Source organism: Bufo gargarizans, chromosome 4, assembly GCF_014858855.1.
Source record: "Bufo gargarizans isolate SCDJY-AF-19 chromosome 4, ASM1485885v1, whole genome shotgun sequence".
Lineage (NCBI taxonomy): Eukaryota > Metazoa > Chordata > Amphibia > Anura > Bufonidae > Bufo > Bufo gargarizans.
The window spans coordinates 466187761-466206018 of NC_058083.1; the positions used below are offsets into that span (position 1 = coordinate 466187761).

The 18258-nt window shown below is 46.6% G+C and overlaps 1 protein-coding gene across 1 annotated transcript in view; it reads left to right on the top strand.

Moving 5' to 3' along the window:
• The first annotated feature begins 16353 nt into the window (after nucleotides 1-16353).
• ISM1 (isthmin 1) overlaps nucleotides 16354-18258 on the top strand; it is a 55877-nt gene continuing 53972 nt past the window's right edge. Inside the window, exon 1 of the mRNA XM_044292218.1 lies at nucleotides 16354-17040. Within this exon, the coding sequence (XP_044148153.1) occupies nucleotides 16924-17040 (117 nt within the window). The 5' untranslated portion in view covers nucleotides 16354-16923. The remainder of the gene's footprint in view (nucleotides 17041-18258) is intronic.

An 18258-nucleotide genomic window follows, 5' to 3' on the forward strand; every position in this document is an offset into this window, starting at 1 on the left:
CCTATATGTCTACTTTATGGCATCATTTTAAAAATTCAATTTTATTTTTTTAGGACGTTAGAAGGCTTACAATTTAAAGGGGTTCTACGGACTTTTAATATTGATGTCCTATCCTCAGGATAGGTCATCAATATCAGATCGGCAGGGTTCCGACACCCGGCACCCCCGCCGATCAGCTGTTTGAAGAGGCATGCGCCGTGCCAGCTCTGCCTTCTCTTCACTGTTTACCTTCTCGCCATCGCCTCTGCAGCGGTGAGCAGGTGTAATTACACCCAAGCCGTCCTATTCATTTCAATGGGACGGATCGCTCCTATACGGCGCGCGCCTCCTCTTCAAACAGCTGATCAGCGGGGGTGGCGTATATCTGATATTGATGGTCTATCCTGAGGATAGGTCATTAATATTAAAAGCCCGGAGAACCCCTTTAAAAAGCAATTTTTCAAATTTTCTATAAAATTTTCAAAACCAACTTTTTCAAGGACCAGTTAAGTTCTGAAGTTACTTTGAGGTCCTTACATAATAAAAACCACCCATAAATGACCCCGTTTTAGAAACTACACCCCTCAGATTACTCAAAACTGGTTTCACAAACTACAGGGTGGGCCATTTATATGGATACACCTTAATAAAATAGGAATGGTTGGTGATATTAACTTCCTGTTTATGGCACATTAGTATATGTGAGGTGGGCAACTTTTCAAGATGGGTGGTGACCATGGCGGCCATTTTGAAGTTGGCCATTTTGAATCCAACTTTTGTTTTTTCAATAGGAAGAGGGTCATGTGACACATCAAACTTATTGGGAATTTCACAAGAAAAACAATGGTGTGCTTGGTTTTAACGTAACTTTATTCTTTCATGAGTTATTTACAAGTTTCTTACCACTTATAAAATGTGTTCAATGTGCTGCCCATTGTGTTGGATTGTCAATGCAACCCTCTTCTCCCACTCTTCACACACTGATAGCAACACCACAGGAGAAATGATAGCACAGGCTTCCAGTATCCGTAGTTTCAGGTGCTGCACATTTCGTATCTTCGCAGCATAGACAATTGCTGTGAAGATACGAGATAGGCAGCACCTGAAACTACGGATACTGGAAGCCTGTGCTAGCATTTCTCCTGCGGTGTTGCTATCAGTGTGTGAAGAGTGGGAGAAGAGGGTTGCATTGACAATCCAACACAATGGGCAGCACATTGAACACATTTTATAAGTGGTCAGAAACTTGTAAATAACTCATGAAAGAATAAAGTTACGTTAAAACCAAGCACACCATTGTTTTTCTTGCGAAATTCCCAATAAGTTTGATGTGTCACATGACCCTCTTCCTATTGAAAAAACAAAAGTTGGATTCAAAATGTCCGTCTTCAAAATGGCCACCATGGCCACCACCCATCTTGAAAAGTTTCTTCCCCTCACATATACTAATGTGCCACAAACAGGAAGTTAATATCACTAACCATTCCCATTTTATTAAGGTGTATCCATATAAATGGCCCACCCTGTATATTAACCGTTTAGGTGCTCCACAACAATTAAAGGAAAATGGAGGTAATATTTAAAATTTTCAGTTTTTGTGCAGATTTTTTATTTAAATCCAATTTTTCCTATAACACAGCAAGGGTTAACAGCAAAATGAACCTCAATATCTATTACCCTGATTCTGCAGTTTACAAAAACACCACATTTATGTTCGTAAACTGCTGTATGGGCACACGGCAGGGCACAGAAGGAAAGGAGCAAAATATGGTTTTTGGAGAGCAGATTTTGCTGGAATTGCTTTTGAGTGTCATGTCATATTTAAAGGCACACTAAGGCACCCCTACAGAAGAAACTACACCCCTCAAATAATTTATTGAGAGGTTCACTGATCACTGTCACAGGCGTTTCATAATATTTAGAAACACATTTTTTACAAGAAAAAGTTGCTCAAGCCCAAATTTCTCACTTTTAAGAAGGGATACCAGGAGAAAATGCATCCGATAATGTGTTACCCATTTTCTCCTGAATACGACAACACTCCATACGTGGTCGTAAACTGCTGTATGGGCAGTCGGCAGAATTCAAAAGGAAAGGAGCAGTATCTGCATTTTCTAATGGAATTTGCTGAAATAGATTTTGTTGATTGAGCTGTGTAGGGGCTAAATTTTTGTGGGATGAGCTGTAGTTTTTAATGGTACCATTTTGGGGTACATGATTAAGGTATTGGTTGATATCCCGGGTCTTCCACTCTTCCTTTACCTACCATGTTCCACCTGTCCTCATTCCCCCCGGATCCCCTCACCATTATCCCCGAAATAACCACATAACTCCTCCAATGGATTTAATTGGCCACAGCAGCCATTTATTAACATAAATACATAACATAAATATATATATATATATATATATATACATATATATATATATATATATATATATATAGCTTGTAGAAAATGTACTGCACTCCAATTAAAAGTGAAAAAATAGTGAACTTTTATTCACCCATATTATGGCAACTTTTGTGACGTTTCGGCTCACAAAAGCCTTCTTCCAGCATAGAAACAGTGAAAATGAGAGCATATAAAGGTATATCTCAAGTTACTAACTAAGGTGATCGGTTATTCATTTGCGATATACCTTTATATGCTCTCATTTTCACTGTTTCTATGCTGGAAGAAGGCTCTTGTGAGCCGAAATGTCGCAAAAGTTGCCATAATATGGGTGAATAAAAGTTCACTATTTTTTCACTTTTAATTGGAGTGCAGTCCATTTTCTACAAGCCATAATATTGGGGTGTTGCCGCGGCCCCTGTGGACATTGCACCCGCTTCTTGGTTGGTGCTCCAGCTGGACTCTTTCACAATATATATATATATATATATATATATATAAAACATAACCACAGACGAAGGAGGTCCTGGAAGCCCCCAAATTGTCCACCTGCACAACCACACAGCAAATCCACCTTGCCTCCAGCCGCAGTATACTAGCTCGGAGACACCCGGTGGTGGACGCCTCACCAAACCAAACAGGTAAGTCCCACCATGAGAGTCCAGCCCCCACCATAAAGGGGCCCTCTCAACCGCAAACCCAGCTTCCAGTACCTCCTGCCGCCAACAACGCGCAACTTGACCCCTCATCCCCACTCAAGCTTGCGCGTTCCGCCACACAATCAGGGCTCGTTCGATACCATCCTGCAACCCCAGTGACCATAAATCAATGCCCATGGGTTCAAGTGAACTCCATCCCTCCTCCAAAATTCCTCCACACCGTCCTCCAACTCCCTATGCCTTACTGCCACCGCCCCATGCCTCGCCACAAACTTCCCGATAGCCCTATTCACCTTTATACAAGCCTTGTTGATTCTATCAACCGACCGTGCCTCCCTCCACTTCTTACGCGGAACAATGTCCGACCACACCACCAAAATTCCTGGAAACAGCAACCAAATCCTCAGCATATCAAATTTCACATCCCGAATCAGGTCACGCACCGGCGTAACCCCTAAGGCTACTTTCACACTAGCGTTCGGGCGGATCCGTTCTGAACGGATCCGCTTATAATAATGCAGACGGAGGCTCCGTTCAGAACAGATCCGTCTGCATTATTTTTAGCATAGAACAACTAAGTGTGAAAATAGCCTAGTACGGATCCGTCCAGACTTTCAATGTAAAGTCAATGGGGGACGGATCCGCTTGAAGATTGAGCCACATTGTGGCATCTTCAAACGGATCCGTCCCCATTGACTTACATTGAAAGTCTGGACGGATCCGCACGGATCCGCACGCCTCCGCACGGCCAGGCGGACACCCGAACGCTGCAAGCAGCGTTCAGCTGTCCGCCTGTCCGTGCGGAGGCGAGCGGAGCGGAGGCTGAACGCCGCCAGACTGATGCAGTCTGAGCGGATCCGCCTCCATTCAGACTGCATCAGGGCTGGACGGCTGCGTTCGGGTCCGCTCGTGAGCCCCTTCAAACGGAGCTCACGAGCGGACAGCCGAACGCTAGTGTGAAAGCAGCCTAAATCATTACCCCCGCAATGCACCACCAGGACATCCGGGGCCCTGTCCAACCGCGCAAATCTATGTATTTCCCGCAACACCCCCCCCCCCCCATAACATGCCCCGAAACCCTAACCACTGCCACTTCCTCCGCTAACCCCAACTGTCGACCCTGCTTTCTAACATCAGCCATAAGCGCACCCCACCACACAAAGGAGTGTCCGAGAATCCAAACCAGAGCTGCTGATGAACCTGAAACAACAAAAAAACATATTAAACATCCTGCCCTCCGTTAACCCCTCTCACACCAAACTATCCAACCTGACATATGATCTAAACCTCACAGATTCCCACCTACCTATCTTCATAATCTGCTCATCACACAGCCCAAACCTAGCCGCTTCAGTCGCAGCCCTGATCCTAAAGGAATGCCCCGTATACCTCGCCGAATCCACCCCCATACCTGACAAACACCTTTTCAACACTGCCACAAATTGAAACCTAGATAAAAATGATCAGTCCTCATGCCTGAGCAAGGGGCCATCCCCAAAACTAGCACCTACCTTCCATGTCCGTCTTGGACCTTCGCAACCAAATTATCACCCTGTCCCCCCCACATCCACGTCCTCCACCAACAAACCTCCCACATACCTCACACTCCCGCTCACCAATTCGCCCAACCTAAAAGCTCCAAAAAACGCCAATGAGAAAGCCAATTTGAACAGCCGTCATTCCCATACCGAAACACAGACCCCCTCCACCTGCCTCCCAATACCCAACAGTAACTTAAACGATATGGGCCTCCTGCCATCCTGATACCGCCTACCACGCCTCCAACCCTTCAAAACCTGTCTAACCAAAAATGTCTTTGACCAATCCACTAAACCTCTGAACTTGAACCCGAAGGCTAATCCTGCTATGCACCTGTTAACCTGCGCAACCGACCACCCCTCCTCATTCATTTGTCCCAAGAATAACAACAAAGGAACCTCCCCTACTCCTAGTCCCGCCACACACCACCGTTCCCAACCAGCCCAAGCCCTCTCATATGCCGCCCATGTCCCCTCACTCAAGGATGCCCTAAACAATCCCGCTACAGTACCTCGAAGATCTCCCACAGTGACGCGAAACAAACCAAACCTTCCAGGTCCACCTCCGGTGCCAACAGCCGAAACCGCTCCCACTGCGAACGAGAAAGAGCATCAGCTATTGAATTAGACACCCCCGGGACATGACACGCAACCACCCACGCATTAATAGACAGACACTGTAACACCATATGCTGCAACAACCTCACCACAGAAGGGGATGAAGCGGTCAATGAATTAATCGCTTGCACCACCTCCAAGTTGTCACAATGAAACCGTATACTCCTATCCCTAAACTCATCCCCCCACAACACCACCGCCAACACTATCGGGAAAAGCTCCAACAACGCCAAGTTCCGCACCCATCCCCTACTCACCCATGCCTCCGGCCACCTGCCCGCACACCAATGCCCTTGGCAATACACCCCAAACCCCCCCCCCGCCGCATCTGAAAATAGCTCAAAATCAAAATTATCCCTCACCGCCGGCAGGACCGATGCCCTGCCATTAAAATGTTGCAAAAACCAGCCCCACACCTCCAAATCCGTCTTCAATTCCTTCCCTAACCTAATAAAATGGTGCGGAGCCACAACCCCTGCCGTTGCCGCCGCCAACCGCCTACAGAAAATTCTACCCATCGGCATAATGCGACAAGCGAAGTTTAACTTCCCCAACAGCAATAGAAGGTCCTTTAATCTAATCTTCCTTGCCCTCCCCGCCCTTTCCACCACTACCCGGAAATCCCGTACCTTATCATCCGGCAGTCTACATTCCATGGTCAAAATAACATTTGTCAAAGTAACAATGACGCGTTTCGGCTATATTAGCAGCCTTTTTCAACAGAATATCCATCGTGCAGCACAGGTTTATATACACCTATAATGCCAGGGATAGGGTACCGCCCCGTGACATCAGGCCCCAAAAAGGGGTGGTACATAGGAGGTAACCAAAGAGTAACAAAAAATACATTTTGTATATATCAAAAGAAAACCATGTATAACGGCAACACTACGTGTTATTATATATAATAAAATATAGGTACCATCTCAGCTGAGAGATTCTTCAATGAGTAGAGGATGTCTAGAAAAATAATGATAATAATAATAATAGACCTTCACAAGCTAAAGACACGTCTGCTGGGATCCTTTACTCTATTGCATGTGGAGATTGATCCAGATCCCGCGCGGCGTGCAACAAGCGAGTGCCGACCAGCTACTTCCACTAATTGACTGAAGGAACGCGCACCGCTATTTCCAGATGACTTCCGATACTACAACATTAAGTTTTGCGGATACCGATGCCGAGAGGATACTGTCTCAAGTGACATCGACATCCGATTTTTTGAATATTCCAACAAGTGAATTCCAGAAGCGGCACTGGGAACGTGAACGTAGAAGACTCACCGCATATGAACTACATGCGATTACTTTGGCTGAGTACTATAAGGTCAAAAGGATCCCTAGAGGTCTGAGGGTACACTTACGCCCGACCTTTTTTCCTAATGATCCTGATTATAGCAGAGACTTTGAAAAGATTATAAACAAATGCTCATATGACCTTATCTTACTGACGATCAATCGCATACAAACGGCGGTGACGGAACTCCAGACACAGATCTTGGCAACCGAACAACAGCTGAGAGATTCTCTAACTTCCGAAGAATTTGGGAAACTTAAAGAGTCCGTGGATACCTACATTGCTACTTATAAAAGAGATACGGAGGAGAAGAAAAGGTCCAAGTTTTTGCGCAATAGCGAAGATTACCACCTGAACCGCGTATACAGATGGCAAGACCCGACATGGCGCCAGAAACCAGGTTACAGAAGACCGTCAAGACCCGGATCCTTTACCTCCAGCTCCGGAAACAAATCCACTGGACCGCAAGATTCCCGTCCTTTTTTACGGAGAGGCAATCGGCGCCCACGAGGCGGCGGAGGAGGCGTGCAGGACGCAAGCACCTCAAACCTTACAGCAAGGCCGGGACCGAGCCAAGCAATTCAGACCCGTTCGCAGGTAAGAACACATCGTTGGTGATTAACCTTTCTTCTAAAATCCTGAGCCCCATACAAATGTCTGCCCTCCAGAAAGGACTCTCATTCAGTCCATCTACAAATTTTGACTCATTTCAATATGATATTGATATAAATCAATTTTTTCGAAAGTTGCGACTTAAAGCCCATTTTAGTGATCCCGGAAACAGGACTGTAAGTTCGGATGTTGGGGAGGGATCATGCGGCTTACGCCTGGCAGACTTAGGTTTGAAGAACATTAGCAAATATATGCCTCCTAAACTTTACCACCCTATTGAAACCTATGTCCAACTAGTGACTAGAGACATTAATAAATATATGGATGAGATGAAGAGGGGCAATTTACGTTTCACACAGAATGTGACATCTGAAGAAAGGGCAGCCATTAACTCTTTGGTGGATGATAAGAATTTAATTTTGAAACCAGCGGACAAAGGGGGCGCTATTGTCCTCATGGATAAAATAAAATATGTAGCAGAGATTAAGCGGCAGCTTGCGGACTCTAACACATATGAACCCTTGAATGGGGATCCGGTTCTCCATATCAAAGAGAAAATCATGAGGACTGTTGACCATTTTGCCAAATTGGGCATTTTTGATAAAAATATGTAAACCTTTTTGATCAACCATACACCAATAACACCGGTTTTCTATGTGCTCCCTAAGGTCCATAAAACTCTAATTGACCCTCCTGGACGCCCCATTGTGGCCTCGGTGGGATCTATTTTATCACCATTGGCTATAGTGCTTGAGAAGATTCTTACACCTTTAATAAAGGACATTCCATCCTTTTTGGCAGATACACAACATTTTCTCAGCACTATAGCTCAATTAGGACCTATTCCACCCGAGAGTTTGTTGGTGACCATTGACGTGGTCAGCCTGTATACCTCCATTGAACACAGTGGGGGTATACAGGCTGTACAGTCGTTCTTAGAAAAGAGTGATTACTCTTCTATTGAATGTGATTTTTTTGTACAACTCCTTCATCTCGTCCTGTATGAAAATTATTTTTTGTTTGAAGACACCTATTATCTGCAGAGGCGGGGGACCGCGATGGGGTCGAACGTGGCTCCGCCCTATGCGAATGCATATATGTCAAAATTTGAAGATACATTTGTATATAACACTGAGTGGCACCATAACCACATTCTATTATGGAAAAGATTTATTGACGATATTTTTTGCATATGGGCGGGGCCACGTGAGACCCTTGACCTCTTCCTTTTACATCTGAACCATGCATGTGCTGGTTTACAATTCACACTAACGTGTGATAGCCAAACAGTGAGTTTTCTAGATACAAGGGTAATTAAGGATCCTAATGGTAATCTCTCTACAGATATATTTAGAAAAGAGACAGACAGGAACAGTATCCTCCACTTTTCCAGTGCTCATCCTCACTCCTTGAAAAAGGCAATTCCTAAGTCCCAGTACCAGAGAGTGAGACGTATTGTCTCAGACCCCTCTATACGGGGTCTCAGGTTTGAGGAAATGACTAGGAGGTTTGAGGAGAGAGGTTATCCCCCATTAACCTTGAGGAAAACTATGAGTGATTTAGACAATCCTAGACCTGATAAAACAGATACCCCGCGAGTGGCCCTGGTCCATAAATACTACCCTTTCAATTTTAAACTGGACAATATTGTGAGGAAACACTGGCCTCTGTTGGGAAGAGCATACCCCCAGATTGAAGAATTCAAAAATCCCCCGCTTATTTGTAATAAGAAAAACCCGAGTTATAGAGACAAGTTAGTGCACGCTGATGTGGGGAGCCCTAGAGGCATACTCAAGCAGAGCGTACTAGCTACACAGCGGAAGGGCACGTTCCCCTGTCTGCACTGCTTCCAGTGCTCAAATATAATCAAGGGATCCAATATCTATCACCCACATACTGGACGAACATACCCAGTGAATGGATTTTTCACTTGTGAGTCCACTAATGTTGTGTACTTAATTAAATGTCCTTGTGGGCTATTATATATTGGTGAGACCATGCAAACAATTAGAGATCGCATTGGGAAGCATAAGTCCACCATTAGGACTAAGAATTTATTGCTTCCGATTCCCTCCCACTTTGAAAAATGCAAACACACTGTTGCTCAATTAAAATTTCAGGTGATAGAACGGGTAATGAGACCACGAAGGGGAGGTGATGTGAAGAAGCTATTATTACGCCGAGAGGCCTATTGGATCCATACCCTAGATACCCTACATCCTAGAGGTCTGAATAGGGACTATGAAATTACACATATCTAGGATCCCATGCTAATCAATGCACTATTACTGTCTAATCCTGTGATCTAATATATATTATTATTATTATCATTATTTTTCTAGACATCCTCTACTCCAGGGGTGCACAACCTGCGGCCCGGGGGCCACATGCGGCCCTTGATACCATTCTGTGCGGCCCCCAAACCATCTGGTAAAAGACATGTATGCCTATGTCTTGTGGCTGCTTACATGTAATTTTCATGTATTTCTCCCATTTGATGGGAGTCCTGGAAGTGTAACTAGACATTAATGGTATATAATGTGTGTTCAATAAGTACAAAATTTCAGTTAATACACCTTTAAATTTTAATTTTGGCCCTCGTCATTGGTTCAGTCAGGCAATGTGGCCCCCAGCCAGGAAACGTTGTGCACCCCTGCTCTACTCATTGAAGAATCTCTCAGCTGAGATGATACCTATATTTTATTATATATAATAACACGTAGTGTTGCCGTTATACATGGTTTTCTTTTGATATATACAAAATGTATTTTTTGTTACTCTTTGGTTACCTCCTATGTACCACCCCTTTTTGGGGCCTGATGTCACGGGGCGGTACCCTATCCCTGGCATTATAGGTGTATATAAACCTGTGCTGCACGATGGATATTCTGTTGAAAAAGGCTGCTAATATAGCCGAAAAGCTAAAGACACGTCTGCTGGGATCCTTTACTCTATTGCATGTGGAGATTGATCCAGATCCCGCGCGGCGTGCAACAAGCGAGTGCCGACCAGCTACTTCCACTACATTCCATGGTAACCGTATTAATCGTGATCCCTAAAAAACTCAGTTCGGTCGTAGGACCAACCGTTTTATCCACCGCTTAAGGGACCCCGAACGATGAAAAAAAACGCCTGTAACGTACCCAACAGTAACGCACACACCCTCGAACTCGCCGGACCCAAACACAAAAAATCATCTAAATAGTGAATGATGGATGAACCTACATCCACAACAACCCATTCCAAAAACGAACTAAACCTCTCAAAAAACGCGCAAGACACCGAACACCCTATAGGCAAACAACGATCCATGAAAAACTTCCCTTACCATCAACACCCCAACAAATGAAGGCTATCTGGACTAACCGGCATCAGACGAAACGCTGCCTCAATGTCCGTTTTAGCCAATAGCGTCCCAGGACCCAACTTCCGCACCCAGCCTACAGCCGCATCAAGTGACGTATAAACCACCGAACAAATGTCGGGATCAATACTGTCATTGACCGACGCCCCTTTCGGAAAGGAAAGATGGTGAATCAACCGAAATTTATTCGGCTCCTTCTTTGGTACCACCCCCAACGGTGAAACCCTCAAATTCTCAAACGGAGGTGCATCAAAAGGCCCATCCATCCTTCCCAACCGAACCTCGCCAATTTATCCGCCACCACGTGGGCATGCTCCAACGCAGAAGGCAAATTCTTACCTCCCAAACCGCCGGCAAAGGATCCGACGGAATTATAAACCCCACCGTAAACCCCACCCGCAACCACTCCAGCCACCTCCCAGTTAGGATATCTATCTAAGAACGGACCCATCCTTTCCACCCGCACCGGCGTCCGACCCTTTTCAACCACCCTCTGCATCCCCCTTCTGTCTACCCCCCTTAAAACACCTGTTAGCCCCATGATTCCCACCGCAATTGGCACATTCATGTTTGAATCTACACTTTGCGGCAAACTTACATCCCCCCTCGTTAAACAGAAAACACTGTCCCTTTGCGGACGCGGACGCCAAGGTAAATTGCCCAGACCCCCCTGCCTCCCCCTGAAAGGGCTGCACCTGCCTCCCCGGCGCCGTCACCCTCATCCATAATCCAATATCCTTATGGTCCCACCGCATATTTGGGCGGACCGCCTTCCCCTGCCGAAACTGCTCGTCGTACCGTAACCATCCGATCCCACCATAAACACGGTAAGCTTCCCCTATCGCATCCATGTAACAGAACAACGTCGAGCAGCACTCCGGATTCTTCTCCCCTATCACGCTCGCCAAGATTGCAAACGCCTGCAACCAATTCCCAAAAGTACGCGGTATCAATCTGTACTGCCGCTTCTCATCCTCATCCTTCCTCTTCTCGTCCTTCCGCTCTCTATCTAGATTAAACCGTTCCAGCGGGAGGAGAGAAAAAAATCTCCACGTATTCCCCTTTCCAGATCCTATCCTTTATCTCCTGCTTCAAATGCGCCCCTAACAGCCCCTCAAGACACACATACACCTCGCCCTGAGCCCCATCCCCGACCTTCTCCCCCACCTCTTCACCCCTGCCTGCGTCTGTACAGAAACCGCCCCACTATCCCGCGATGCCACTTCGCCAGCCCCACCGACGCTCTCTGCCCCGACCCCCCATCCCTGCAATGGGGGCCTACCCGCATTACCCAACCCCGCCAGGCTACCCAGCAACTGTCCCAAACCGCCAACTAACTCTCCTTGACCCCCCCCCAACCCCGCTCCCCCCTTGGGCACTAAACAGCGAATTCAGGGATCCCCACAGGTTCTCACCTTGCTGCCCGGGCGCTGTGAACCCCGCAGCGTAACTTTCTGCATCCTGACGTCCGTCATCCATCTGGGCCACCGCACTCCGTCTTGGGACTTGACAGACGCTGACACTCTGCACCCCAGCAGACTCCATGCTGGGTGCGCTCCCTTCCTCTCTTCTGTCCACCAGGGGGCGCTGGAGAGACGCAGATCTTCCCGGCACCACTTCTTCCTGAGGCCTGCGCTCCCCAGCATCTTCCTGCTGCGCAGCCTCGTGTGCCACCTGCCGCCGATCCATCCCTCGCTGAACAGGCCTCCTGACCCTACTAGCAGGTGAGGATCCCGCCGTTCCCGCTCCAGATCCCTCGATGCTCGCCGGAGAGGGCAGGGGGAGGGCCCTCCTGCCCTGCGCTGGGTGCCGCCTGCCACACGGATTCCTACCACGCCGGAAGGACGAGGCTGTAGACTGCCCTGCATCCCCCCGTGGCGGAGGGTCCCCGGAGGGGCTCCTGACGCGGCGCCGCACGGGAGGGGGGGTCTCACTGGGACTCAGGTGCGCCGGTGGCTGTACCCGCTGCATACGTCTTGCTTCCGGCGGCGAGCTAACAGGTCCCGCCTCCTCCCCCCTTAGTATGCCGGCCATCTGGGAGCTTAACCATTCATGGCCCCGCTCCGCCGATGCCTCCCTGAGCCTGGCCAGCATATCGTCCACGGTCAGAGTCTGAGACATCCTGTCAGGTTTTTCTCAGCTCACAAAATGGCCCCCTTCACCTCACAACACCCCTATAAATGGCCCCTCGAACCCCTCCCTCCCTAAGCAACACACCCCTCAGCTAACTACCCATTCAAAACTCTTAACCCCTAACCTCCTTGACCCTCACAACCAACCCTAATCATGCTGGCCTCCCCCTAGCTGCGCCCTAGTCCGGCCATACTTATGACTTTGAGGTGAAGTGGGCTAAGGGCACTTTCACACTTGCGGCAGGACGGATCCGACAGTCTGTTCACCCTGTCGGATCCGTCCTTGCGCTGTTTTGCCTTGCTGCCGGACCGCCGCTCCGTCCCCATTGACTATAATCAGGACGGGGCGGCGCTCCGGCGCAGTACGGCAGTGCACGCGAAAGGCCGCCGGACTAAAAGTCCTGCATGTCCGCCTCCGTTGCTCTGTTCCAAGGCCCCGCAAAAAAATTATAGCATGTTCTATTCTTGTCCGTTTTGCGGACAAGAATAGGCATGTCTACAATGGGCCGCCCGTTCCGCAAATTGCGGAAGGCACATGGACGGCTTCCGTTTTTTTGCAGATCCGCGGTTTGCGCTCCGCTAAAAACAGCACGGTCGTGTACATGAGGCCTTACTCTGTGTAATACACTAACAGGCAATGCATTACAATAAAAAAAATGAAAAAAAACTGTGCCCAAAAAACTATTTTTGTCACTTTACATCACATAAATTGCAACACCAAACGATCAAAAAGGCATATGCCCCCCCCCCCAAATAGTACCATTTAAACCGTCACCTCATCCTGCATAAAAGGAGACCCTACCTAAGGCAATTGGTCAAAAAAAAAAAAAGCTATGGCTCTCAGACTATGGAGACACTAAAACATCATTTTTTTGTTTCAAAAATGCTATTGTGTAAAACCTAAATAAATAAGAAAAAAAATATATATTAGGTATTGCCACGTACGTAACAATCTGCTCTATAAAAATACCATATGACCTAACCCCTCAGGTGAACGCTGGAAAAAATAAAAAATGTACCAAAATTACCAATTTTATGGTCACCTTGCCCCATAAAATGTAGTAATGGATGATCAAAATATCATATGTACCCAAAAATGGTACCAATAAAAAAGGCAACTCTTCCTGCAAAAAATCAGCCCCTGCACAAGACGATCGGCAGAAAAATAAATAAAAAATAAGCCGTACAGAAAATAGAGATAAAGATGCTCTATTTTGTAAAACTGAAACAAACAAAGAAAGTAGACATATTTGATATCATTGCGTCCGTAACAACCTGCTCTATAAAAATAGCACATGATCTACCCTGTCAGATGAATGTTGTAAAAAATAAAATAAAAAACGGTGCCAAAACAACCATTTTTTGGTTACCTTGCCTCACAAAAAACCTAATATAGAGCAATAAAAAATCATATGTACCCCAAAATAGTACCAATAAAACTGTCACCTTATCCCCTAGTTTCCAAAATGGGGTCACTTTTTGGGAGTTTCTACTGTAAGGGCTGTTTCACACGAGCTAATCCATTGCGGGAATCACGCTCCGTGTGTGAGTGTAATCCTCCGTTCTGGGCTTGCAGGAGCGCATGGCATTATCATGATTTATAATGCTATGTGTCTCTGCTTGACCTTATTTCTACAGAATCATACTGATAGCTTTATGTCACTATGATTCTGTGGAAAAAAGGCCATGCAGAGACACATAGCATTATAAATCATGATAATGCCGTGCGCTCCTGCAAGCCCAGAGCGGAGGATCACACTCACACGGAGAGTGATTCCCACAATGGACTCGCTCGTGTGAAACAGCTCTAAGGGTGCATCAGGGGGGCTTAAAATGGTACATGGCATCTAAAAACCAGTCCAGCAAAATCTGCCTTCCAAAAACCATACTGCGCTCCTTTCCTTCTGCGCCCTACCATGTGCCCTTACATCAGTTTACGACCACATGTGGGGAGTTTCTGTAAATCGCAGAATCAGAGTAATAAATATTGAGCTTTTTGTTTGGCTGTTAACCCTCGATGTGTTAAAGAAAAAAATTTATTAAAATGGAAAATCTGGGGGTATCAACTATGTAGGCCCCACAAAGTGACTTCAGACCTGAACTGGTCCTTAAAAAGTGGGTTTTGGCAATTTTTATTAAAAATTTTAAGAATTGCTTCTAAAATTCTAAGCCTTCTAACGTTCTAAAAAAATAAAATGACATTTACAAAATGATGCCAACATAAAGTAGGTATATGGGGAGTGTTAAGTAATAAATATTTTATAAAGTATCACTTTCTGTTTTGAAAGCAGAGAAATTGAAATTTCAAAAATTGAGAATTTTTCAACATTTTTGGTAAATTTGGGATTTTTTTCATAAATAAAGGTGAAATATATTGACTCAAATTTATGACTATCATGAAGTACAATGTGTCACGAGAAAACAATCTCTGAATGGCTTGGATAAATAAAAGTGGTCCAAAGTTATTACCACAGAAAGTGACACATGTTAGATTTGCAAAAAATGGCCTGGGCAGAAAGGTGAAAACTGGCTTGGGGTAGAAAGGGTTAAAGACAAAGGTGCCGTATGGCAGTCGTGAAGGGGTTAAAGACAAAGGTGCATTTCAATGTCCCTCCCCTTTTGCAAACACACTGCGCACTGGCACTGACAATGCTTGCGGTGAAAAGTCTTTGAACTATGCATTTAACATCACACTAGCGTTTTTGTTTTCCGGCACGGAGTTCAGTCACAGGGGCTCTATACCGGAAAATAACTGATCAGGCATATCCCCATGCATTCGGAATGGAGAGTAATCCGTTCAGGATGCATCAGGATGTCTTCAGTTCAGTCGTTTTGACTGATCAGGCAAAAGAGAAAACCGTAGCATGCTACGATTTTCTCTCCGGAGAAAAAAACTGAACACTTGCTGGATCCGGCATTTTTCCCCATAGGAATGTATTAGTGCCGGATCCAGCATTCAAAATACCGGAATGCCGGATCCGTCTTTCCGGCCTGCACATACTGAAAAAAAGGTGGAAAAAAAATACAAGACGGATCCGACTGTCCGCATGACAAGCGGAGAGACGGATCTGTTCTTGCAATGCATTTGTGAGACGGATACGCATCCGGATCCGTCTCACAAATGCTTTCAGTCACATCCAAATCGGCGGATCCGGCGGGCAGTTCCGACAACAGAACTGCCCGCCGGATCACACTGCCGCAAGTGTGAAAGTAGCCTAAGATGGATGACAGTAGGTATTCTGCAGCAAAATCAACATGAACCTCACATCTAATTATTTTCAAAGAAAATCTGTGTTGCTATAATGAAAAAAATTAAAATCTACAGAACACTGATCCCAAACCCGAACTTCAGTGAAGAAGTCCGGGTTCGGGTCTGGGTACCACATTTAGTTTTTTCTCACGCGCGTGCAAAACGCATTTCACTTGCGCCTGAAAAACTGAACAATGGAACGCAATGGAAGTCAAAACTGACTGAAATTGCGTGCTCCCTGAACGCACCCCCGCGATGCCCGTGTGAAGGGGGCCTAATAGAGAGGTTCTGCAGCAGCTGAGTGCATCCCCCATTACACTGCAGACATGTGAGGCTTTCCCTGACCCTGTCCACCCCCCGGCCGCCATACAGGGCTGTGAGAGGCGGCAGCATCCTACTCCTGTGCCGAGGAGAAGGGAGGCTGTTTGTAAACTGTCCCTGACTGAGCGGAGGGGAGGGTAATGACAGGGGGAGGGGGAACACACACTGCAGCCCGGGGACTGCACTATAAACACCATTTGACACGCTGGGCGCCTGTGCGGACAGACTGGCAGAGCCGAGGAGGAGTAGTAGTACTAGTAGTAGTGGGGACGGGGCCAGCTGACCGGAGGAGGGCGCTGTGCTGCACGGGGAACTTTTTTACGTGCGGCAGGTAGGCGAGCGGATGGACTCGTGCGGGATGGATGCGGTGCAGCCAGCTGGGAGCCGAACAGTGTCCTAACCTCCTGCACCGAGCTGCACAGCGACCCCCGCGCTGGAGCTGGTGGACCGCGGTACTGCACACCTGGGGATACGGGCGTCGTGGGGTGCAGCCCATGTTGAATCTGGAGCTCCGCTGCTGATCTGCCTCCACCCTCGGCTTGGGGAGACCCCGACTCACCTCCTCCTCCCTCTCCTGAAGCTTTCCCTGGGGCTTTGTTCCTTCCTGTCCCGCAGTGGCTCCCAAGTGCTGCTGCTGCTGCTGCGGTGGTGGCGGCGGTGCTGGCGGCGGCTCCTCCACCCAGCCGGCGCCCCTGGACCCGGAGAACGGGGGCTCAGCTGGCCCCAGCGAGCGGGCACTGAAAACTGGACGCATCAAGAGGATGGTGCGGCTGGCAGCGGAGCTCCTGCTGCTGCTGGGACTTGTGCTGCTCACACTGCACATCACTGTGCTGAGAGGGAGCCCTGCCAGCCCTGCCAATGTCAGCAGCCAGCACCAGGTGAGAGCAGGGCACTGCCCAGCAGAGCTGACTGTGTCCTTTGTCAGGAACCCTCTGCATAACTTTATATCAGTACCTAGTTCTGCAGGTAAACTTACTACAAACCAGATCCAGCTCTGCTACTTGGTGTAGTTCTTATGGGTTGGAATAGAGAATATTGTCCATGGCCATAGGCCATGCATTGTGATTGACATCTGACATGTATTTTATTATGATCAAGCCTCCATCATCACAATTCTGCATAATCCCTACTCTTAACATCTCTTGGGGTTGTGAAGGATCTGCCTGTGTGAGGTTCAGTTTTTGTGTAAATATATGATTATTATTATGCTGGTATATTGTGTAATTTCCTAATTGTTGCTTTGGCAGATACTTGGTGGTATGTTGCAGGTACAAGGCAATCCATCTTTGGTGACCAGTACGATAGACCTGGCATAAAAACCAGTGTACTAATGCCAGCCTGAGCCAGGGAGATGTGGTTAGCTTTGTGATCAATGCTTGGATTCAGGGGTCTGATCACAGAAGTAGAGAAGATCCCCTACTAAAGTTGTGTAGCAGAACCGACTTTGTTGGACTGTATGGATTGGGCAAAGCTTTGAGGTTAAGATTTAGATCCAGTCTTATGTACAACCACAAATAAGGTTATCAGAGACAAGAATAATTTCCTCTATGGGTTATCGAAGATTCCCCGCTGAAAATATACCTTGGCAGATCCTTCTACACAAACCCAAAATCTGTCTTGTAATGTGGAACTGTTATTTTACCGTCACCATAAGCAACGAATGGGTAAATCTTGAGGAGATGATATATCTAGAAATCTGCTGCAGGTCAGCCATGAAGTAGTGACATCTGCTCTGTAGTGTAACAAATATCCTGGTGGGTAGTCTATATATTACTAGCACTTTACAAAACCCATTACCCAAACCATCAGAACATCTAGATACTACATTTAATTTCTATAGGAAAGAACTATCTTCTGCACGGAGATGGCCCAAAAGTAATATTCATCCCATGTATCTTAGAAAAACCTCACAGTGAAACACTGGAAAAGTTGGCATCAGATTAATGTGTGTTGTTCCAGAACTTGGTCCTATTTTCTACTGTTGAAAACTGTAGATATGAGCTGAGATGACGATCTTCAATACTAGATCCAGAATACACATTGAAGATCTTCTAGTGTGGTGGTTGGAATACAGTATTTAGGATTGTAATGTCTAT